This window comes from Symsagittifera roscoffensis, chromosome 5, assembly GCF_963678635.1.
Source record: "Symsagittifera roscoffensis chromosome 5, txSymRosc1.1, whole genome shotgun sequence".
In the NCBI taxonomy this organism is placed as follows: Eukaryota; Metazoa; Xenacoelomorpha; order Acoela; family Convolutidae; genus Symsagittifera; species Symsagittifera roscoffensis.
The window spans coordinates 17237079-17261450 of NC_087066.1; the positions used below are offsets into that span (position 1 = coordinate 17237079).

Below are 24372 nucleotides of genomic sequence, written 5' to 3' on the forward strand. Positions count from 1 at the left end.
ATCTTATTAGTTGAAATGGATCTACGTAACAAATCCCCCTACCCGTAGGGTATCTAGAAAAGAACTGCAACCCCTATAAAAAAGCAGTAAATTAGCACTAGAGCGTTCAATTTTTATTTCGAACTGTTGCTACATTTTTGATTGGTTGAAAATTCGACTAACTGAACCTACTTAACGATTACCCCTTCTTGAAAGGGGGTAATTGTTATAAGTAGATCGTTGAAATTAAGCACAGCGAAAGGACATCTAAATTTTCATCAAACCTGGAGCTCAATTAACAATTTCGTTATTATTGGCCGTTTAAACAGAAAAAAAAATTTGTAATGTTTTGTTTCCATTGGCCCGCGCATCAAAATTAGTGTTTCCGATCCAACGGCGCCTTTAGAAATTTTTTAGGGCCTCTTAGAACGGCGAAGGGTCGAATTGAGGAGGGCGGGTGCGCCACCGCCACACATTCCCGCCTCAGTATTAGCAAAAAGTAATTCGACCCAGAACTCGACTTATAAGCCTTCCAACTATTAAACAATGACGAATCACCACTCAATTTTCTCGATCGGAATAGATTATGGTTCGGTTTTTTGAATTTTCGGTTGAATGAAATGTTTTAGATATTTGATTTCAGGTTGAATTTTCCTTCAACCAATCAGATCAATTCACAATTGAATTGAAAAACATTTTATTCGAATTCGAATTGAGAGGCTTGATAAATTCGTTCTGTACAATTTAGCCTAAAAACAAGTAACCAGTCGTCTAAATCGGAAAAAAAGTGTCATGAATGAAATCTATAGAACTTTTAAATCTATTTGGATCTCTATTCATGCCTGGATGGTAAAAATAGGCTTTACAATGATTAGAAAGACTAACCTGTTGTTTTTCCTGAAGTTCTTTTCCTCAGTTCCGTTCTATTTGGGTGTAATGATAACGCGGATGTATGTTGCAGAATTTATTAAACCTCTAAATGAAGCTGAAACAACGCCAATATTCCACAGCTCCACACATACACGCGTATACGTATATACCAATTCGTACACAAGCAGGGGTTTTGTTCTTATGGTTATCGCAACTCAACTTAATAGTGTGCGTTTTATCTCATATGTGCAAATGCGCTGTGTACATAGAACGAAGACACACAAATTGTGTTTAATGTGTTACGTGTACCGTGTACGCGTGTACGCATTGGTGTATGCGCTCAATTTTGCTACTAACATGCATATGCGCGTATATGTAAGATTGAAAATAGACGGACACACATGTAAGCTACATATATGTTGCTATATGCGCTAGCTTATTCAATTCAAACGCATATAAAGGCGTGTGTGTGTGTGAAATTCAGTACGCCGCGCTTAATTAGCGCATGTGTAGATGGAAATATACACATACGCATACCAAAGTTTTTATCAGCTTAAAAAGACACACGCATACGCAATGGTGATGTGATAATTGGAAAACAGAAAACGCGCCATCATCATGGCTCTTTTTCCTTACCCCCCCCCACCTGCAAATTTTTTAGAGTGGTATTTCTGTTCACATTGTCAAACTGTTATCAAATTTGGCATACGGACTAATTAGCCCACGACAAACATATTTGGTCTTCATACTCAACTTTGTAAAACCACTCATTACACCATGAAATCGATGCTTATGTGAGGTAGGGCCGTAGGGGTGGGAGTGGGGGGGGGGGGGGGGGAAGGGGGGAGGAAAATGAGTTGTCATCATATTTACGCTTGCGATTAGCAAGCGTTATCAAATCGGGATCTTGATTTAAAAAAATTTCCCCCTATTGGGGGGGGGGGTTGAGATTCGTTAAAAGGTACAAAATTTGTAGATGATGCCTAAATGTTCATGTTCAATTCTTTCTTTATAGAGAGGGGGGGGGGATAGTTAACAAGATACTCAAATCGGAATGGAATCAGGGGCGGATTTAGGGGGGGGGGGATGGGGATTGGGCGGACGCCTTCCCGGCTCTTTTTCCTTTCCCCCCACCCCACCTGCAAATTTTTACATGTAAATTTGTTGACCACATTGTCCGATTGTTGTGAAAATTTACATAGAGACTAATATGGCCACGACAAACATATTTGGTCTTCATACTGAACCTCGTAAAACCACTCGATACACTAATATATTGGAGCTCGTGTGAGGTGGGGGGGGGGGGAAGGAAAAAGAGCCGCCCCCCCCCCCTCAGGGATTCGACCCCCTGCGGACCCAAAGGCGCTTTTAGAAAAATTTTAGGGTCCTAACCAAAATGGATATCTCAAATTAGTACAAAGGGGGACCCTTTGGGTCGGCAGGGATCGAATCCCTGAGGGGAAAAGAAAAGATGCGTCCGCTCCTATAATTTGATGAATGAAATGATTTTTACTTATATTACTTGTTGTTCCGACTTTCGAAGAAAATGGAATATTTATGCTCGGTGTGGTTTTTTTATTCAGTCATTTTTCACCGATCGAAATTATGATTTTCAACAAAATTTTTTTATACCTCATTGAAGATATCAACTTCCTGAGGTCAAATGTAAAAAGATAATTCACCTCGGATTATTTTTTGTAAAGTTCTGGGGGTTTGAAAATTGCCAAATCTTCCATGTTCTGGACTAAATTATGCGCGCTTTGAAGAAATTATTCATATTGCTGAGAGCGTAACGCGAATTATTTATGCGTGGCGAATAATCCCGCACAACAAAATCGTTCCAAATTGAATTGAGGCTTGCTAATCAGATCGGTCGTATTACTTTTGTACGACTCAAAGTTTCAGACTTTGATGTTGACAAAAATTTATAGCTTTTCAATGTTTTCTTTTCCCAAAAACTATATGAATTAAGGGACAGTCGGAACATTCAGAACTTTGCCCTGATACACGAGCAGTCTTGCTTACCGAAATCAGTTGAATCACAACTGACATACAGTTGAATCACTTCAAGCTGACATACAATTGAATCACAGCTGACATACAGTTGAATCACTTGAAAGTGGGTCCTAGTTACTACAGGGTACCCCAGTTGACAAAAATGGCCGATCATATAAGATCTTGTAATATTCTTGCAAGATCCTACTAGAAAACTGCATTCTCTTGCAAGTTTCAGGGTGATAAGTTTTTTTTTACTAAACCAGTTTTTTTCGGCTCAACTAGTGTCTGCTCAAAGATTGTCTTCCCTGTTTCCGCTTCGTTAGTTTTGTTCAGTTGCCAATTTGAATTTCAAATTTCTTGCTTGGCATGTTTGCCTAGAAATTCTTGTTCGATAAAAACAGATATTATGAAAGTGTATGTAATCCGGTTTTTTATTTTGCTTTTTTTGTTCAGACGCTTTGGCAAAAATTATCGCTTTTCTGAAAATTTTCGCTCAAAAACTGCCAACCCACAATTTTGATTTTGAGAATTTTTGACCCACAATTTTGATTTTGTAATTAAGTTTACTCAAATAATACCCTCACAATTCTGAGTTTTTGATTTTAATTAAAAGGAAGGGGTTTAGGCAGCTCCCCTGCCTTAGCAGATACGTCCAATTTTTTTCTAGAAAAAAGTTATGGCCTTCAGAAAAAGCAAATTTTCGATTTTTTGACCGTTTCTTGGATCTCAAACTTGTCCTAGATCTGAGTTTTGATTTTAATGAAAAAGAAGGGTTGTGAGAAAGTCCCGAGCATAAGCGGCTGCGCCCAAAGTTTTTTACATGAAATATATGAACCTCGGAAAAGTCCAAATTGTGACTTTTTGATTGTTTTTTTAATTTTTGACTTTTCTCTAAAAGTACCCTTCCAAATCCGAGTTATTGTTTTCAATCAAAAAGATGGGCTTTGGAAGTTTGTCTGCATAGATTGCTACGTCCAGTTTTTCTTACACAAAAAATCATGACCCTCGAAAAAGTCAAAATTGTGATTTTTGGAACTTTTGTTGATACTTTTGCTGAAACTTCTCGAAAAATACCCTCCCAAAAGCTAAATTTAGTGTTCAATCGAAAGCAAAAGTCGAAAAAAATCCCTCGTGTAAGCGGCTACGTCCAAAACTTCCAACAGAAATTATAACGCTTTCAGGAAAGTTAATGACTTGATTTCCTGTCTGCTTTTCGAAACTTTTTGACTTCTTTTGAAAACTACACAGCCGAGTCTGATATTAAGAATTTAATCGAAGAAACAGTTGTAGGAAGCTACTGTACATAAGCTGCTACGCCCTTAAGTCTGTTCGAAAATGGTATGTCTCAAGGAAGTTATGAAACTCTCAACAAATTTTACTCTTGTTTTTATTAGAGAAACAATTAAGGTTCTGGGCGAAGCATCAGTAGAACAAAATTAAAAGTTACCAAACAGATACCTACAGATTTAGTTAGTTTGATTTGATGAAAATAGATTTGATAAAAATAGAAATAAAGGATTGGGTTTTTTATTCACCTTTTTTTGAGACGCTTCCTGCGTCTCGAAAAATTATTACTTCCTGCAAAAAAAGCAGTTTTTTTCCAAAATCCTTTCTGACAATTTTTCAAAAACGTATCCATAGAAGGTCCGCACCATTTTTTGTGTGCCTGCATACTCCCCTTGTCTTTTTGCTCTACTTTTTGCTGAGTACAACCTTGGAAAAGTCTGTGTGGTAGTTTTCGACTGATTTTGTTTTCGTTTTCTCAAAAACTAGCCTATCAAATCTGAGATTTATGTTTCAATGCATAAAATGAATTCCGAAAACTCCACACAATTAGCAGCTACACCAATTTGTTTCAGACACTTAAAACACTGACCTTCGGAATAGTGATTTTTTAATTATTTTTATATTTACATTAACATATTTATTTATTTTTATGATTTTCAATCTAAAAATTCAAACCTTGTGTTGTGGGTTCAAGCCAAAAAAGGGGTTGTGTTAAACGTCTTTGCATACGCAACTCCGCCCTTATTTTTTGAAACAGCAAATTATGGCCCTCGAAAGAGTCAAAATTTTGGTTTCTTTATTTTTTTTTTTTCAAAATATGACTTTTCTCAAGAACTACCTAGCCATAACTACTTTAGCGATCCAGCATTAGCATTCACTCACATTTTTTTCCACAAAAATTGATCGTCCTCTGAAAAGTCAATTTCCTGATGTAATGAGCGTTTTTTCGTTAATATATAAATTTTACTAAAAAATGACATCTGAGATTTTAGGTTCAATCAAAAGAACGGGTTGCGTGAATCTCCTCTGCATATTCGACTTCACCCATCTTTTAAAACAAAAATTTATGGCCCTCGGAAATCTCAATTGTGATTTCTTGACCAAACTTTGACTTTTCGCGAGAACTTCCCTGCCAATTTTGGGTTTTTGGTTCAATCGAAACTAAAAGTGTGGCGAATCTCTTCCGCATAAGCGGTAACCTCAAAATTTTTTTTTTTAAAAAGAAGGAATGATTCTCTGAAAATTTCAATTATCTGACTTGTTGACCGTTATTTGGACCTTTCTCGATAACTATTCTGCCAAGTCTGATATCATAAATTTAATCGACACAAAAACTAAGCTATTAAAGCCGAGATTTATATTTCAATGCATAGGGTGAATTTCAAAAGCTCAGCTTCATAAGCGGCCGAAACCTTTTTAACACCTAAAATGGATCTCGGATTAGTGAAATTTTCGAGTTCTCAACCATTTTTTGAAACTTTTTGACTTGATTAAAAACTAACCTCTCAAACCGGAGGTTGCTGGTTCAATGGATATACTGGGTACTAAGAAGCTTCCCTGTATTAGCTGTCACTCCCACCTTTTGTTGCACAAAAAGGTATCGTCCTCGGGAGAGTCATTTTTTTGAGCGTTTTTCTAAAAAATATGATGAATTTTACCGAAACTTACCCTCCCATATCTAAGATTTTGGATTCAATTCAAAGAATGGGCTGTAGAAAGTTCCTTTGCATACGCAACTACGCACAGATTTTTTAATACACAAAAATTTATGGCCCTCGGAAGAGTCAAATTTTTGGTTTCTTGATATTTTTCTTTCAAATAATGACCTTTCTCAAGAACTACTCTGCTTTAACTACGTTCGCGGTCCTGCATTAGCGTGATAGTTCTGATTTTTAGACCGTTTTTCGCAATTTCGACTGTTTTCGAGAACTACCCTGCCAAACCTGGGTTGTTGGGTTCAATCGAAATTAAGAAGTGATGAATCTCGTACGCCAAAAAAAATTTTAACAAGAAGGAATGATTATCGGAATTGTCACCTATCCAATTTTTTGACCGTTTCTTGGACTTTTCTCGATAACTATACAACCAGTTCTGATATCATAGGTTTAATCAACACAACAGGTTATTAAAAGCTTACTTTTGTTATTTGCTACGCCCAGTTTTTTTTTTTTCATTACTCGATAATTATCGTGCCAATTCTCAGGTTCAGTGTTTAATTGTGAAATGCAAGTTTGAAATTTTCTCTGCTTTACCTGCTTTTAGCAAAAAAAGTTAGCGTTTTCACAAAATCAGGATTTGAACGTTAAATCGAAATTTTTTGAGTTTTCTTAAAAACTACCTTATCAAATATGAGAGAAAAAATTCAAGCGAAAGAATTGGTTGCGCAAAGTTTTCCCGCAGATACCGCTACTCCTTAAATTTTTGCGAAAGAAATGTTAAGTCTCTTCTCACTTATTTTAGTGAAGAAACAACTAAGGTTTTAGGCAAAATCTAATTTTTGAATTCACGCATTTCATCCTGCATCAGTATAACAAATTCAAAAAATATCAAATATGTACCTCCAGTCTTAGCTGAACCCTAGGCTTTTCATGTTTTTGGCTCGTTTCTTTTAATGATTGTGTAGTATCTCAAGTGATTCGGAGCTCTGCTTCGCCTCTGTGTATGATTATGATTTTTTTTGCGTCAGGAATGAATAACGAGTAACGAGTTTAAGTCTGGAAAATCTGGACATAAAGTTGCTGCATGGGTCGCGAACGTCCGGCGAGGGTCGAGTAAATCTGGATATACTCGGACGCAAAAATTTGGATATAAAGTAGCAAAAATCTTCTACGTGGGAAAAAATAAAAAAAAAGTGGAGTTTCATGGATATCAAATGATTATATTGGTGTTTCATTGGTTCGTCCCGATAAAAATCAAAATAAAATAATTGTAACAGGTTCAAAATAGATCGGATCAAAAGTACAGCCCCCCCCCCCCAAATTGATTTAGGGGGGATAAAATATCGGTTTTTCAGAAATTGACTTCGAGGGCAAATAATTTGATCTAACTAATCAAAATAAATAATCGTAACCCAATTATAACTAATGTTTTATGCTATAAACAGGATAAAAAAATTATTCAGTATAAAAAAGCGCACGTTGTTTGAATTGATTACTTTATGAGGAATTAATTTTCGAAAATAGAACATGTTCGAGGAGGGCATTCTACGTAGGTCATTTGGGGGGAGGAGAGAACTGTACGGTTGATTCAGTGTATTATAATCTTATCTGTTGTCAGGCCAATGAAATCCATTTTAATCGACTGTACCCCGGGTTGACGTCCATAAAAAAAAATCTTTATTTTAAAATTTCAAATAGTGAGTCTATTGAAAATATGCGTATCAAATATTTTGTGTTCACAAAAATTGTGTGATGAGCATTTTTTCAATCGTAACTTTTTCGAAATTTATCTTTAAATGATTTAAAACACAAAAAAGACTACTCGTACATCAAGGCTGAATGTTTTGCCTGACCCTTAATCCATATCGAAAAGTTTTAAAAATATATATATGTATAAATTTTGGACAAGTGTTAAAAACAATGCGAAAATGAAACGCCCGATTAGCTAGCCACAATTCAATTTGAAACATTTCTGTTGTGCGGAAACATTTGCCACGCATAAATAAGTTGCGTTTTGAATCCAGAATTATGTATAAAATCTTCAGAGCGAGCATAAATTAGTCCAGAGCATGGCCAAATTGGCAATTTTCAAACTCCCAGAACTTTGCATTGAAAGATCGGAGGTGAAAATATCTTTTATCATTTGATTTCAGGGACTAAATATCTTCATGAGTGTCAAGTTTTTTTTCAAGAAACTATTATTTCAACCGCCCAAAATTGACTGAATACAAAAATCACCCCAAAATATTTGATTTTATTTTCGACAATCAGAACAATAATACAAATTAGAGTCAGTTTTGGTTACATGAGGGCAACTTTGGCATCAAAAAAAAATTGATGAAAAAACGCTCATACAATTTCATATTCAAAAAATGTACGATATGATTTTTTTTTTCAGTGTAAAACAAAAAACTACATTGTTGAGCTAAAAAAATTCTATAACTTTTTTTTCAAACTCGCTTCTTCGCTCAAATAAACAATTTACGAAAAAAATATGATATTATTTTTGTGTATATCCTAGTCCAGGTTAAGTTTTTCGCCCAAAAAACCAAAAGTCGCCAATAAGCGTTTTCTTACAACACAATTATTTTTTTTAAGTTCCATTTGCTAAGATAAATCAAAATTTAAAAAAAATAGGCCCCTTTTCTCAACTATCAAAATTGTCAAAGAAAAAAATTTATAGGAAACGTTCATATAGTGAAACGTTTATAGGAAACGTTTATAGGAACTAGCCACATAGGAAACGTTATAATTTTAGTATATAGCTCCGTGAGAAACTGTTAGTATTAATTTAAATTTCTAATATCAGCAAATTCAGTTTATTTGCTTGGTAATTCATACACTTTGGTTTCTCTCGTGGTAGAAACCCCTTGTTATTTGTAATTTTGAATAAAAAAGAAAATTTCGAACCAATTTTTTTTTTTGCATTTTCATCTATGGAAAAAAATTCGTATCATACAATTTCATTGTATGAAAAAGTTGCTTGTGCTTTTTTGACTAATTTTTATGATGAAAATTATGGCAAAAAACTTGTTATTCAATTCCCGAATGTGGACGAAAAAGTCTTGTTATGTTATTTCACTGCATGAAAAAAATGCTTATTTCGATATTTTCATACAATTTTGTCTTGGTATAAATTTGTTTGATAAGTATTATTTTCATAGTACGAAATTTTATGATAAGCATCTATTGTCACCCCGGGAAGCAATTATAATAGATCATGATCATTTTTTTCGGGTTTAGATTTCAGGTAAGCTGTTAGATGCCTCATTTTAAGTTAGATGCCTCATTTTAAGTTAGATGCCTCATTTTAATAGATTGTGATTATGTTTTAAGGTTTACATTTTGGGTAGAATTCAGGTTTAAAGCTCACGTAGGCTGCAAGTAATGCCGAAACTTTTGCTTGTTTTGCAAATAAATCTGCAAAAATTTTAAAGACTATTATCCATTATACTGGATTTTAAAAAAATAATTGATTGAAAAAGCTTCTAGTTTATTTGTTTGTACAGAAATAGTCAATTGTGATGACAAAACGAGACTGCTCGTATATCAGGGCGAGGCGCTGAATTTTCCAATTAAACTTTAAGGCCAATTTAAAGTTTTTTTGACTGAAATTTGACGAAATAGTCAAAACAAATTCTTTTTTTTTCTCATAAATTCTTAGTTAAAAAGTCAAAAATTAATTGAATAAAAAATCAGCCCAATCACTAATACTCTTCACTCCTCGAAAGTTGGAACAATAAATGATTCCATTGTCTAAGCTTGCAATAATTATGGATATTTGATAACTGAAATATTTCGAGCAAAATTTTTTTCATTTTGATTGATTTTTACCCAAGAAATCCGATGCGGGAAAATAAGCGCTCCGCACAGAGAAAAAGGGTGGAGAGGTTAAACAAAATTTTGAATCATGCAATTTTCTTGAAAAAAGCTTCGTACCCTACGTTTTCCTGCTAGTTCATACGTCGAAAATTTGAAGGAACCTGTTTGATTAGCATTGTAGTTATGCAGAATAAATGCTTGACACGCAGTTTCTCATTTATGCTTTTTGTAAAATTAACTTTTTTAGTAGCTCAAAATTTTTCATAAAAACTTTTGCTCTGATGACACTTTTTTTTTGGCTGAGCTGTCGTCTACTCGTATAAAATCTGCTTAAAGACCACTCTGTGAGCGATACTAAAGATTTTAATAGCAATGGTGATTGTGTTTTGGGCGTGTTTTCCTGAAATTGATTATCAGTCAAGACAAACGTAAGAAACTTGTTTTATTTTTAGTGATTTTGTCTCATTTTCTTTTTGACAGTTTTCCGATTTTGTCTCTTTTTCTTTATTCTTTTTGAAGAAGAGAGAAATTTCGTTTCTCTAGATCAAAAAATCAGTTTTTTTATGATTAGAGATTGACAAAATTTTTCTTAATATTGAAAAGATTTTGAGTTTGCGAACTTAAAAATACAGCAAGATTTTTACCTGTAATCAGTTTTTATCACAATTCTCTCAATTTTTTTTTATTTCAGGATTATTATAGCCCGCAAAGTTTCCAGCTTCCTTGTAAATCGCTCCGTTCAACAGGCAGCACTGATTAACAATTCCTTTTTTCCGAATTGATTCATTGTTAGATTTTTTTCAGAAATAATTTTTTTCAGAAAAAGTGTAATTACGATGTACCCCTGAGCTGGTTACGTAGCAGTAAGTAGACAACCTTTTAAACATAGTCAACAGACAAGACCGTAAGCAGAAAACTTTTTCAGTTTCTCTTCCTACGGTCATTTTAGCTGAATAAAAATACCGTATTCCCGGACAATTTACAGAGCAACTTTGTTTTCCATAGTGTTATCTCAAATATCAAATCATTTTGAATAGTTTTGGGTGAGAAACAGTAATTGGTTTGAACGAGTACTGCTTCAAAGTCACGCTTCAGAATCCTTGTTTAGCCAATCAAGTTTGAGTAGTGTGACATTTGTCCACATGCTGGCCGCACACCTAAATTTTCAAGGGTAATTTGTGATTAATATTGATTAAATAAGTTTTCTAACATCACTATTGTTCAAATGTCATTTTATAAATTGCTGGCTATTTTTAGCAGAAAACGTCAATGAAATTAGAGAATAGCATTACATAAAAATGACGTTTTTGGCAATCTCTGTACTGTTTGGTATTATTATTTGTTGACCTGGTCAGAGCAACTACGGTAGAATTATTTTTTGGATACCATTAGCTGCAATTGCAATCTCAGAGCAAATTCTTGCACCAAATATTCACAAAAAGTACCATCATAAAAAATCTTCAACAGCGTATAAAATTTAATAATTTAATAACAGTTGAAATATTGGAGACAAAGAAAAAGTTTTAAAAAACTTAACTCCTTTGCAACTTCAAATATATTTGTTCAGTAACAAAATTGGAAAAAAAAACCAAAAACATGACCGACTTTGACACCTCAGACGAAGTTTTGCCTTCCAACATGGACTCCAAAAGAGCAATCAGACTTTGTGGTTCGACTGAGGATGTGGACACTGTTGTTGACTTGACTAAACATGGAGACCCCCGAGTGAGGAGGAGCGCCCTGAAACAGATGTGTCCCTGTAGGGTGAAGCAGGATGTGGGTCCATTTTGGGACAGGGTGTTTCAGATGGTCAACGATGAGGGTAAGTCCATCATTTTGTAGAAATTTCATATATTCACTAGTCTAAAATTTTTAAAGAGAAAAATTATTATAGAAGAATGAGAAAGTTGATAGAAGGAATAGGACCAAGTTAACATCCTTCCCCCCCCCCCCCAAATACGTTTAGGGGGGAGGATGTTAACTTGGAACTTGGTTATGAGTTCGATTTTTCAGCCAATCAGAATAGAGCGTTTTACACGCAGCACTTAGCAAATTTAATTCAAACTGAACGCTGGGGTGGAGGTGGAGGATCTTAACTGGTCTCTTGTGTGTGTGTGGGGGGGGGGGGTTTGGGGGATTAGGATATTAACTTGATATGTATAAACATATAAATATTAAATCCGTATAAAAATTTCTAAAAAATGGTCCCTGTTTTTGTGATTGCTGAGAAAACCTTGAATTCCGACCCAAGATAAAGTTTAGCTTGCAAGTTCCAAATTCTTGAGAAAAAAGAAATCCTTAGAGAAATTTCTTTTGAAATTTCGCCATAGTCGTTTGAACTACGATGATTTTTGTGTCATAGACATTTGAACTACGAATATTTTTTTACGAGTTTTTTCTTGATTATTTGCAGATGATGATGTCAGAGGTCAAGTGCTGCACACCATCTGTGATGGATCACCAACCCACCTGGAATCGGAAGTTTCCGATGCCCTGGAAGTATTCAATAGGGACCCCAATTCGAAAATCAGACGTCAAGCACACAAGGCACTCACGGCTTATAGAAAGACGGGGAAATGGAATGTGCTTTGAGGATTTTTTTGAACTCGAATAAATTCTGAATCACCGGAGCGATATCCCAAAACCAGGGGAAGTGTTCGGAACCAATCAGACTAATGTATTGTAAGAGGAAGAGACAATTGAGTTCACCAAACGCGCTCAATTTGTCAATGCCTTGGATTGAATTACGACTGAAGCATTTATAAAAACAACTGGCATTATTAGATGCTATTTAAATGTCTTTTTAACTATTATTAATAAATAATTTTTAAAAAACTAATATTGAGAGTGCTTCAACAAAATGTAGCTGTCATGATAAGTCAGTTTGATTTGATATTGATTATTATGAAATTAAAAGTGCGTTGAAAAATTGAGAGTTCTATTTGGCCAACATACATAAACAGACTGTAAGGTTGAATTGCTAGTACTGCATCAAAAGCCTTATCAGTTTTGTTTTCCACACCATTTCTGTTAATTTTTCCCATTTTTAAACAGGTCAAATTGTGTTCGCAATGTCTGAGATGAGATTTGATTGCCATCTTTTTTCGGCTTCTGCAACTACTTAGTCCCACACTACTCTCAAACTTACTCTTACATAATTTCTTAGATGTCAATAGATCTGATAGAATTACTGGTGAGACGATAAGGTAAGGAGATCAACTTTATTCTGGATACTCTGTAAGTGGTCGTACCATCGAATTGTCAGGTTTGCAACACTATTTTAGGGATAGTTGTGAAATATGATTGGTTAGGCTATAAAAGATTTATAATCACAATGAATGGTATAAAAAACTATAAAGAGGGAAACGATCGTATTAAGGAAACTTGGTCGGACGGGTCGCACTCATCCGTTAAAAAGAACCATGTGTATAAAACGTAACCCTGTGTGTCTGTGTGTGATATATTGTTGGGAGAACTTATAGATGTCCTCACGTTTTTGAGAAAGTTTTGACAGTTTGAATGGTTTTTATTGAATTTTTCAATTTTGGTCCTGGGTTCTGGGTTTGTCTATAAACAGAGTTATGTCGCAGAACAGTGGTAGGACAGTTCGCAGAATAGTACATGAGGAAATGCGGAGTGTGAACTGTTTTGTATTTTGCTGCTTTGGATTAAGAAAAGAATTTAGGATGAAGTGAAAGATTTTTTTTCAGAGAGGTGTTTTGGAAACGTAGATCACACTGGAACCAGTTTTAGTGATGATTATGTGAGCTATTTTAAGCGCGTGATTGTAGCATGGTGGGTTAGGTCTGTATGGCTTTGTTATGTGGTTCATATAAACTGGGATTATCCCCATACATGTCAATACTTTGTGGCATTAGAAAGCAGTAGTTCCTGTTAGTTTTTAATCTTTTTCCTACTGGATTATTAGAAAGTTTCACAGAAAATGTGTACAAAATGAAAGTATTTTCACAAATGCTTTATTTTCTTGTTTTGTGTGACGGACAAACCATTTAGAATTAAGTTAGTGATCCTTGGTGGTTCATGAAGAAGGATTGAAAAAAATTCGATGATGCTAATTTAGTTAACTTTGGCCATTTTCATTCAGTTGTCAGTCAATATCAAAATGATTCAAAAGACTGAGTTGAGTCTTCATTTAAAATATATAAAATGAGGTTAGATTTAGAGCGATAATAATGTTCAGGCAATTGTTTTTCGGCCGGATGAACCAGTCCATCTGGGATGACCAAGCAACGTTGTGGGTAGCACAATAAGAAAAAAAAATGGTTAGTGCGATAAATTTTTGTTCTGTTTTCCATGAAATTGATTGCCCTTGATAATTGATGATGTATGAAAAGTTATATACAAAAGTTCAAAAGTAACGGAACACAAGGAAATAATAGCGATGTTTTGGTATATGTTTTCGTCGGTATACATTGATTTTAAATGTGGGTTTGGTTTAGCTTACAGCAGAATTGTGTATCTTAAGTGCAATTCATATCTCCTTCTGCTAAAAACTATGTGTTAGTTGAAACGACTTATAGATGAAATCACCTACAGAAAATCATTTTCGCATCAACGAGTTATCAATTTTTAAAATAATTTTGGCACTAAAACATAACACCGAAATTATCGTTAATTCTGATCATCATACTCAGAAAACCAAGACATTTACGAATGATAAAGAAAGTGACAATCAGCTCACGGAATCATAAGAGTCTGTTTCGTGCGATAGTCTAGTACAAGATCAAATCTCTTACTAGTAGGTATATGATAAATTGAGATTTCTGGCGAGGGACAAAGGGGAGTATCGAATTCTTTGAGGAAATTGAAAGTGAGCATGTTGTGTGGGAACAATAACTTTAGCCCATCATGAACCGGGCTCACCTAGGTGTGTTCACGATCGTATAAGAACTCGACCGTTTCAAGAATAAAACGTTTCAATTGTTATACGAAAAAACTGATTTAGATGAAGTGAATGCTTTTGTTTTATGTCCTCGGCCGAAAGTAGTGGTTGAACTGAATATAAGAATTGTCGCGTGTTTAATTGATTAGTATCTGTATTTATTGTAATGGTTTGCATTTCAATTATTTTTGGTGCTATTCCTTTTGTTGTGTTTGGTGGTCATAATTTTTTAATGGTTTCTCTTAAAATATTATAATCTTCCTGTTTCTGTACCTCTAAAGTCTACTTGATGAAATGAGGTCGAAGTATTCAAAAACTTTCCGCAAAATGTTGTAGCAACATTGGATTGTCCATAAATTTGGGCCTGAGCCGAATATGTGTTGTACACTCTTATTAGTGCGAAAATAGATTGGCATTTATTGTAGTCAATTTGCCTTCCCAAGTCCAACAATCTTAGATATCTTTGAAAAATCTTGAAGAATCTTGGTTAAATCTTAAAGAAAATCTTGGCTGTCTTGGAAAGTTCTTGCCAAAGAATCTTGAAAGATATCAAAGATTCTTAATGAAAATTCAAAGAATCTTGAAGAAAAAAACAAAGATAGCAAATATTTTTTAAAAGATTTTTGACAATTTGCAAGGAAGATGGTCGATTTTACATTCAGGATTTTCAAAGATTTCAACAAAATTTTTGGCCTTCTTATTAAAAATTTATGTAAAATTTTCTGAAAAAAAATTTAAAATTCTCCAGAACTCTCGATTTTAAAACTTAATTGTAAAACACTTAAAACTTAAAAATTAGGCTAATTATGATTATAAAAAAGTCAAGTGAAATTATAAAATGAAATTCACGATGAAATTCTAAACAGCTTTTTTTATTCTCAACTAAATTGCAAAATTTTTTCATGGCTGGCTCTTTCAGAGAGATTTAAAGAGGTATTGGATACTCAGTTGCGTGTTCCATTTTGGATTTATTTGAAAAACTGTTATCGTTTTGTGCGCAAAATGAACAGTCATGAAATGTGGGAGAACTTTTAAAGATTACGTTTTGCTTTTTGTGATAATTTTGGATCTTAAAGTTTTTGTTTTATGTGATTTAAAAATTCTCACGATTCATAAAGAAACAAAAATTTATTGTTCATCTGATGAGAGATAGAAAATTTTTATATACGATGATCCTTAACTGTGATTTATATTTTTCTAAAATAATTGTCTGTGAAAAAGTAGTTCGCTTTCAAAATTTTAGTTGGAGTGTAATTTTTTTTCCGAACTAGCATTCCTGCACATTTTGTGCTCTGGAATATCGACGAACTAGTTTGCTTGAAATTTATGTTGTATATATCAAAACCATCTTAAAGCATCGAATACTTAATTTTTTATGTGGATACACTAGATATGTTAACTGATTTTATACCTTGTGGGCGATTTTGTGCCTATGCGATGGATGAACTATTGCGTGCCTTAAAAATTTGTGCTGTTATACAAGTGTATATATCTAAGGAACATGCTGTGCTTGCAATTTTCCGACAATTTTGATCAGTTTGCGAGCATGCATTCCTAATAGTTGTAAAAGTATTTTTGGGTTTCGGTATACTGCTCTAAACCTTTGAATCGAAACTTTCTTGAGTGATTTCTTTTTGGTTTCGGTTGTGGTTTTATTCGACTTTGTGATCCGGTCTAAATTGAGTTAGATTGCGATTGGTTTCGGAGTCGCATGGAATTGCTACATCACATGAGTAGGTTTGTCGCGAGAGTGTATTGACAAACTACACTTCATTGTTATAATTATGGTAAAGTTTTCATAAAATTTTATCAAAATAATTCATATATAGCAAGCAAAAATATCTTCCTTGTCTGTTTACTTTTGAAAAATTTGTTAATAATTGACAGATTTTGATATATTTCCTGAATCCTGTGAAATGATTATTTAAAACCTTAGTAAAAAATCATCTTGTGCACAGAAAGGATTTTTAAAAAAATCCGAGATTGAATTCCCGAGCAAAATGTGATGGATAAAAGATTTTTGTTTCAAAGTGAAAGTTGTATGGGATTTTTCCAAGGGCTATTATGTTCTTATCTGCTAGTTTTTATATTCGTTTTTTTGTTTTTCTCCAATCATTTTTGATATCTACAAATATATATTTGTTCAAGCCTTTTTTGTTCTCAAATATAATGTACAATCTTTGAGTGGATGGCTCTATTAGAGAAACTGAAAGAAGTTTTGGTTATTTACATGCTTTGGGTATTCACGTGCGTATTCAATTACTGGATAAATTTGAAAAAAAAATTTTATGTACAAAATGATCAATCATGAAAGATGGTAGAACTTTTAAATATCATTTTGCTTCCTGTGATAATTTGGAATCTTAAAAATTTTGTTTTATGTGATTTTACAACTCTCTAAAAAGGGCGCTGTTTTCATAATAAAGCGAGAGTTCGTGGTTAAAAAATGGATAATTTATTAAGTGGAAAGTTAAGTCTACTTTCCAAATTGTTAAACTAATTTAGTCGTAATTTTATTTTTTGAGGGACTATTAGAAATTCGTTGTTTGCACCAGATGCGATAGCACTGGATTGCTAAGGAAAACGCTAATTTCAGATAGAGTACCTCGTCTGGTTGTCAAACTATCTATTGTTGGCCGGTTAGGGTCTTGCAACTACACATTTCAACATGATCTTACTCCCATTCTTTTTTGTAGGTTTCGTTAGAGTTTATAGAAGCACTGATAAAATGATAAGATCAAGAGAACAATTTTTTCTGATCTCTCGATCAACTGAACTTTCTTAAAATAAATTTCGACTAACTTCGGATACGCTTCGATGTTCAATTAACATGAGTTATTTGGAAATAAACGCTAGAATTTGTGCTAAATATCTCAGGATGAGTTTTTTCAATCGAACTAAACTATAATTTAAATGTTTTTAGAATCAAACTTCTTTTTCATTATTTTTATGTATATTCTGGTTTCAATTTGCCTCAAAATTGGCTGAATAATTTAATATTTGAAGAGTTTTTGTTTTTGATTTAGTGTCGGTTAAAGCAGTCAAGCAGTCAATAGTTGTTTTTCATCAGAGTTAAAAATACACGAAATCACTGAAATGATAAAACATTTTAAATCAAATATTCCCAATTTGTATCCAGCATGGTGCAACATGATACGAATGACCCCTCAATTAGAGTTTTAAAATTAGAGTTTATGGGCAAGAAAATACAAATTTTGCATAAAGCCCAGTAATTTTTCGTTTCATTTGAAAATATAGCATGCTTTTATTGAAAATTTACCCGTCACAAAATTGCTAGTCAAGTATTTTCTTAGAAAAACCGGCTCTGAGGTTTTTATGTGTAAGTAGAAAACGCTCAGCCCATTCACAAATCTAAGCAGATTTTGCGACTGTTATGGGGATGTTTGAGTCATCTAGCTTTAAGGGAAAGCTCTGACTGCTCCATTTAATTTTTCTGATGTAGTTTTTGATAATATTATTATCAAAGTTTTAGATTTTGCGGCTGCTATTATGGTGCTTGCGTCAACTGGGTAAATGATACTCTAGTCAACTAAGTAAGTGACAAAATACTGTCAGCCCAGTTAAACAATTCACATAACCTGACAATTTTTCAGTTAAATCAAAACTGCCCGTATCAGCGTTAATCCCGGAATGCTTCGACTGCCTTTCTATTAGTCTGATGTAGCTTTTGGCAAATTTAAGTACACATTTATAAACTTTGCGGAATGCTCTGACTGCTTTTCGATTGGCCTGCCCGCACTGGAGTTCCATGAATAAAAGCAGAATAAATTTGAGTTTTATTGTCAGCGTCTATAAAAAAGATAATCCCTAGCACTACAATAGATTATTTTTCACTTTTTTAGATAAAGACAATGATATTTGATTTTTTTCAGTTGAGATTTGGTTACTTGTTGTTTAATTTTAATTATTTTCTGCGCAACTTTATTTTTTGTTACTGTTTTTATGTTACTCAGTTTGTCAAATTTGTTCTTACCCACAATTTTTTAAAATCATTCTGAAAACTTTCTTAGAAAAGCAATTTGTTTTGCCAGGGATCGCGTGCCAAAAAATGCAACTTTCTGGACCAAAAACTTCAAATAAAGTAGGCAAATCAACTTCAAATTGGTTTACAAATCAAGTAGGCCCTTCACTCGCTTTGCAAAATTTCCGCATTACTCATTTGATAAGTGCAGAATTTCTGGCACAGTTTTCCGCGATGCGAACTAAAAAAAGTTTAAACAAAAATCCATATTAATTAATTTAAATATATTATAATTAATTTTTAATTTGATTAAAACAATGGACTGTAATCGATTTTTTGTTCCATTTTGTTTTCCAAGTGCAAGATGGGAATCGATTTTTTTGATAATATTTTAGACCACAAATATCCATTATAATTGATTTCTTTTCACTTTTCTTAGATGGGGGTGATGTAGTTTTTAGTGTTCTTAAAGGCAAATTTATTTATTTAGCGGCTCTTTAAAGGATGCTTGAGGCACCTAGAATGCTTCAACTGATTGATTTTTAAGCAGCACTATTTTGTTGCTTACTCTATACGTTAAAAAAAAGATCGGAATGGGCAATATTTATGCACCATAATTTGACGAAAAAATGAAAAAACGCAGTAGTTTTGCAAAGAACAGTAGTAGCGGAACAGTTTCCACCACAGATCATGACTATTTTTTTAAAAAGTTTTTTAGAAACTGCTAGTTATAAACTCAAATAATTCTGAAGGAGAAAATAACTCCCAGCACGAGTATTTGACTCTCATCTGTAAAAACGGAAAAAGCTATCAAAATGAAAGTTAAAATTAATTAATTTTGAGACTAATAGAGCTAACCATTTCCCGATATGGCCTTTTTTCACTATGTATACGTAAATTTTCAGTTTATAAAATTTCGGAATAAAAAGTTTTAGATTGTTGTCACAAACTCTCCAAACAGAAATTGTATCGAAAAATCCTGCGTACAAAAACGCAAAAAAGCAAGCTTTTAATTTAAGTTTGTACTTTTTCAGTAGCTAAATATTAGCCATAACCGTAATGACACTTAAAAAATCAAATCAGTTAAACTCAGGCTCTGATTGGAAAGTTCTGTTGCTTCTAAAGATATGAGCCCGGAGGTTATTAACTGTAGATAAGGGCAAGAATTTGAATATCCCAGTAGAAATATTCAAAAGAAGGCCAGCATTTTTGAGATGCAATGATGAACTTTCTCAGATTTGACCCTCTCAAATGAAAGGTTTGTGGTTCGAGGTTCGAGCCTCTCCGTGATCTGTCCTGGTAACCTTAATAACCAAAACTCGAACAAATTGTATCCAGCTAATAAATAGGGAACACAGCATCGGTTTCTGTCAAGAGCTAGATAGCTCATGTGTCAAACAAATCGTCCTAATTTAATCTGATGGAGCAGTTTTATGCAAAGGCGCCCTCCGCCTCAAAATTTCAACACACCGACCGTTCAAATAGACACTTTGTGGCCCTATTTTATGGCATCCATTTTTGTCAGACTGAACTGAAATTTTTTCAAACACAACAAAATACATTAGTTTTTTAGAGTGCGCGACAAGAAAATAAAACTTTCAGGCAAAACCACCCCAGATGTTTGCGTGCGATGGAAGGGCCCTTTTTTGCTCAAAACGTCGATTGCCGTGCTCAAAACTTTGTCTGCAGTGCAGAGTTTGTCTTTTTCATCTCGTTAAAGTGCAAAAAATTCGAAAATTTTTTCTGTGAGCTAAGTCGATGAAGCTTATTTGAAAGCGCTTTTAGAATTTCTATTCAAAATCTTAATTTTAAGCTATGGGGAAAATCTATTACAAGAAGAGCCAAGTGATAAGAATAAGGCAAGGTGAAAACTACTGAAGAAGATAAAAGATGAACCGAAATGGATTTCTGTTCAGAAAATTCCCGAAGACACTCAAAAATATAAGGAAATCAAAGCCAGGTTGGATATTTCACGTTTTTGTGGCAAAACGAAACAATCAGAGACTACCCGTTCAACCTCAAATTGAAAAACAGTTACCAAGAAGTTATTGTGCGTTTTAATGAAAACTACCTTGATTTGGTTCTGCCTGGTGATAAAATAAGGGCATTTCATATACTTCCTAAGAACAAGTTGCTGCCAAATGATGTGTTTCAGTCTGTGATGCTGTAATTTGTGCATTTTTGGGAGACAGATGATTTTAAAAACAAAAAATAAGTTGCTTAAATTTATTTGAACATAATATCTGGAAAATCATTTGGTTATTTGAGCATCGTGTTCTGTTGAGACATAGCTTACACAATATGCTGGTGAGATAAATCCTAAATACTGCAACAAAAAGTGCAATCTGACCGTAGTTTGTATGCTAGGGAATAGGGATGTTTTGGTACCTGTAAAAACTATGACGATTTTTAGGGTTTAAATGATTCTATCATAAGACGAAATTAAGACATTCGGTAGCCTCAACAATATAATAACCAAACAAATTCCGCTGCTATCTTTATCCTGCACAAAAACAATAGTTAGATAGTCAAATGTAGACTTCGCAATCAGCCCCGATGTTGATGTCGTAATTTGTTGAAATACATGTTCTTTTTTCTTGATTTAGAGCTCTCTTACCATATTTGGTAAGCAGAAAAGTCAATCAAATGAGTTCGTTTTGTTTGACGAGTAACTAAATTTGATCTACCCTAAATGACAATTCTTGCCGTATAAATTTTTAAAAGCTGTTTTAGAGGTAATTATTATACGAGAGTAGTTTAAGTATTTTAAGATATAGTCCTAAGTAAATCACTTCGATATTGGAAATCAATTACGCTTGAAACTACCTCTTTTTTGTGCTGGTTAGTCTTAAAAGTTTTTTCCGTTTGTTTTTATTCATTTTTTTTTTAGATAAGGTTTTTTAAGACAAACTAATCAAATAAAAATAGAGTCAAGATATTTACAGCTCAAATGAAACCATTTTTGCTGATTGTGAATGTGACGCAAGTGTAAAGCTGTAAAGGCAATTGAACCAATAGAAAAGGTGAAAGTTTAGCCTTTTTCTCAGAAGAGATTTTTATAGTGAATTTGTTCTAAAAATATGAACAGACAAAACCAAATGCTATCAATTTAAAAAATGGAAAAAAAAATATTTTGCTGTTTCATATCATACACCACAACAGCCATTTGATTTTGTACTGCAAGCAATCTCAAATCATACACTCGAGCTTCAATAAACCTTAAACTCGTTTGGTGAGAAGGTTACAAAATTTAAAATGGAGAGAGAAATTGGCGGTCTGGAAGCCTCATAGAAAAACTCAAATTTAAAGACCCGATCCTCAAATCAGCATTTGATCCAACAGACCAACAAAAATCTCAGATTGAGTGATTTTTGTGGTTTTGTACCAATTTTTATGCCAGTGCTTAGGTAGATAAGACACCTCTCACTAAGGGCATTTTTTCTCTTTGGAAAACCGTATATTTGACGATGAAAAAAAACGAGCAGTTCCCAGCTTTGGCAGGTCAGGGAAAACTTGTTGGCAATTTTTTTTGAACATTAGGCCGAATTTTTCTTGCTATACCCCTTAAAGATGTTTTCATTCACTTTACAAGTCAAACTCAAAATAATTGGAATTACTTCTTGTCTGTTTATGAAACCAAAGAAAAAAGAAAAATGATAAGAAAATCGGTTATAAAAATGCAATTAAAAATGAAATTTCAAATAACTTACACATTTTTGCATAAAAATCTTCTAATTGTTTCATATAAAAATCTACAGATGCCGCAAAGATTTTATCTCAATGACAAAAACAGCGCAATTAAATTAATTCATTAGTGAAAGACTCGTTTAATACTTTCTATGCGACAAAAAAGAGCACAAAATTTTTTCGAGTTCGTCAACAGCGTGAAGCTAACATAAAACAAGGATAATGCTGACAAAAACAATATGCCAGCAGAAAAATTACCAAATTTTTTTCTTAACATTGGATCCAATTCAGCTGAAAATTGAAACAAGAGAGCCACTTAAAAAATAAAGTTTGGTAAGAAAAACAGGCTATCTTTCTAAGGTGACAAAAAAAATTATGGAAATAAGTAACCTAACCCAGCAGTTTGTTCAACTTAAGATGTTTTGTTCCATCAAATACTTAAACATTAAAATTGCGCGATGAGTCGGAAAGAAACTAAGATCGGGTTTTCAACAACAAAGAAGCATGGATGAAAGCCATGTATAATCTTCAGCCACGACATAACGAAAAAGTTTTTAATCAGCCTGATGAAGTTCAAAGCATGCATCAAATTTTGATGGAAATTGTTGAGAACAAAAAATGTCTGATAATTAGGCGTTCAAATTCATCGCAATTTGAAATTCATTGAATTTGTTTGAAATAAGGCAAAGTGTGCGCCAAATTCATCTTTTGTTTTTACTAAACCATAGGCATAACTCATAATGGATTGTTTATGTACGCCTGTACCTCAAAAACAATCTAGATATACTGCTGAAGAAACACATTTTTTTTGAAATTTATCATTAAGAAAAAAGCTCGAAAAAAAAACGACCGAAGAGGCAAAAAATAGAACTCTTTCGATTTACGAACTTCATACATGCAAAATATCAAAAAACTAACAAAATTATAAGTAAGAACAAACAAAAACACAAGTGAATAATTACTTAACATCAAAAAAAATAAGTAAGCCTTTATTTAATGTCACGCGGGTAAAAAAATTATAAACAAGGTCTGTGATGTAATAACTAAACAGAAAAAATAAGTGCGCGAGTTAGCCTTTTTTTTCCTTGAGATTGTCAAGCTGGAGTCTGAAATTTTGTTAAGATTATACAATATCCTTCAAAAACATTAGACAGTCTTGCTGTTATTCTTATAGACTTATTCCTGCACGATAGTGAACTCTGGGCAAATGTTCTTTGGTAAAACTTGTTGACTTTTTTCGACGTGTAACAATCAATGTGTTGTGATTTACATCATGTTTTGCAATTACTGCAAAACATATTAGTTTATTTAACTGGTCACTTTATTATGACCTTCATTGGTCATTCTCTCCGGCGGAGAGAATGATCTCTCATTGTTTTAATGTTTTAACTTACCCACTAATTCATCTTAATTCCATATTCTTTTTATAGTTTTAACTTAGAATTAGCTACAACAAAGTAACATTTTATCATGGCGCAGTCAACTAACGAATCTAACGTGAGAGGAATACCTCCTTTTTGGCAAAACCATACGGTAGACCCTCCCATTCCATGGGAAGACTGGAGCGATCTGTTTCAATTAGCTATCATTGCTAAGGAAAACATTGACATAGAAAATCTATTCAATCCGTCGGAGAGACAACACCCATTACCTCCAAATTTGGAAAACCCGACAGACGGTGAAACAGATGCCCAAAGACGCTCCAGATTAGAAAGAAACACTCAAGAGCAAAGACGGTATGACGAAGAAGAAACTGCTTCGATAAAAACTGAAACCAAGAAATTCAACGGAATGCGAATAGAAGAAGCAGACAAGAAATTACGTTCGGTCTTATATCTGGCACTGGGTAATGAAGGAAAAAGGATCTTTGGACAAAAATTTACCAAGGTGAAAGTTCTGCAAATTTCTTTTAAGGAATTCTGGGAGTTCTTAGCGATTGCATTCGTAAGAAAAACAAATGTCACATTTGAACGACATAAACTATTAAATAGAAAGCAACGAGAAAGAGAATCCCTTGAACAATTTTGGGGTGCCTTAGCCGAAATGGCCAAAAAGTGCGACATATCCGCAGGAGAAGAAGAGTGGATAAGAGACATTTTCATAAATAATATGAAAAACTACGACATTCAAAGGAAATTGTTAACAGAAACCCTCCCTCCACGCGAAGCACTAAATGTTGCACTCAT

The 24372-nt window shown here is 33.7% G+C and overlaps 1 protein-coding gene across 1 annotated transcript; it reads left to right on the forward strand.

The window, feature by feature from the left end:
* Positions 1-10966: 10966 nt before the first annotated feature.
* LOC134846493 (uncharacterized) lies at positions 10967-12472 on the forward strand. Its single transcript, XM_063863868.1, has 2 exons — positions 10967-11436; positions 12028-12472. Exons 1-2 carry the CDS (start codon positions 11211-11213, stop codon positions 12204-12206), a joined length of 405 nt encoding a protein of 134 aa, XP_063719938.1. The 5' UTR covers positions 10967-11210; the 3' UTR covers positions 12207-12472.
* Positions 12473-24372: the final 11900 nt, after the last annotated feature.

Bases quoted from the DNA above. Each gene is read 5' to 3' on its own strand.
- LOC134846493 (XM_063863868.1), top strand. From the start codon at position 11,211: ATGACCGACTTTGACACCTCAGACGAAGTTTTGCCTTCCAACATGGAC. The intron at 11,437-12,027 runs GTAAGTCCATCA...GATTATTTGCAG, and splicing joins TCAGATGGTCAACGATGAGG to ATGATGATGTCAGAGGTCAA.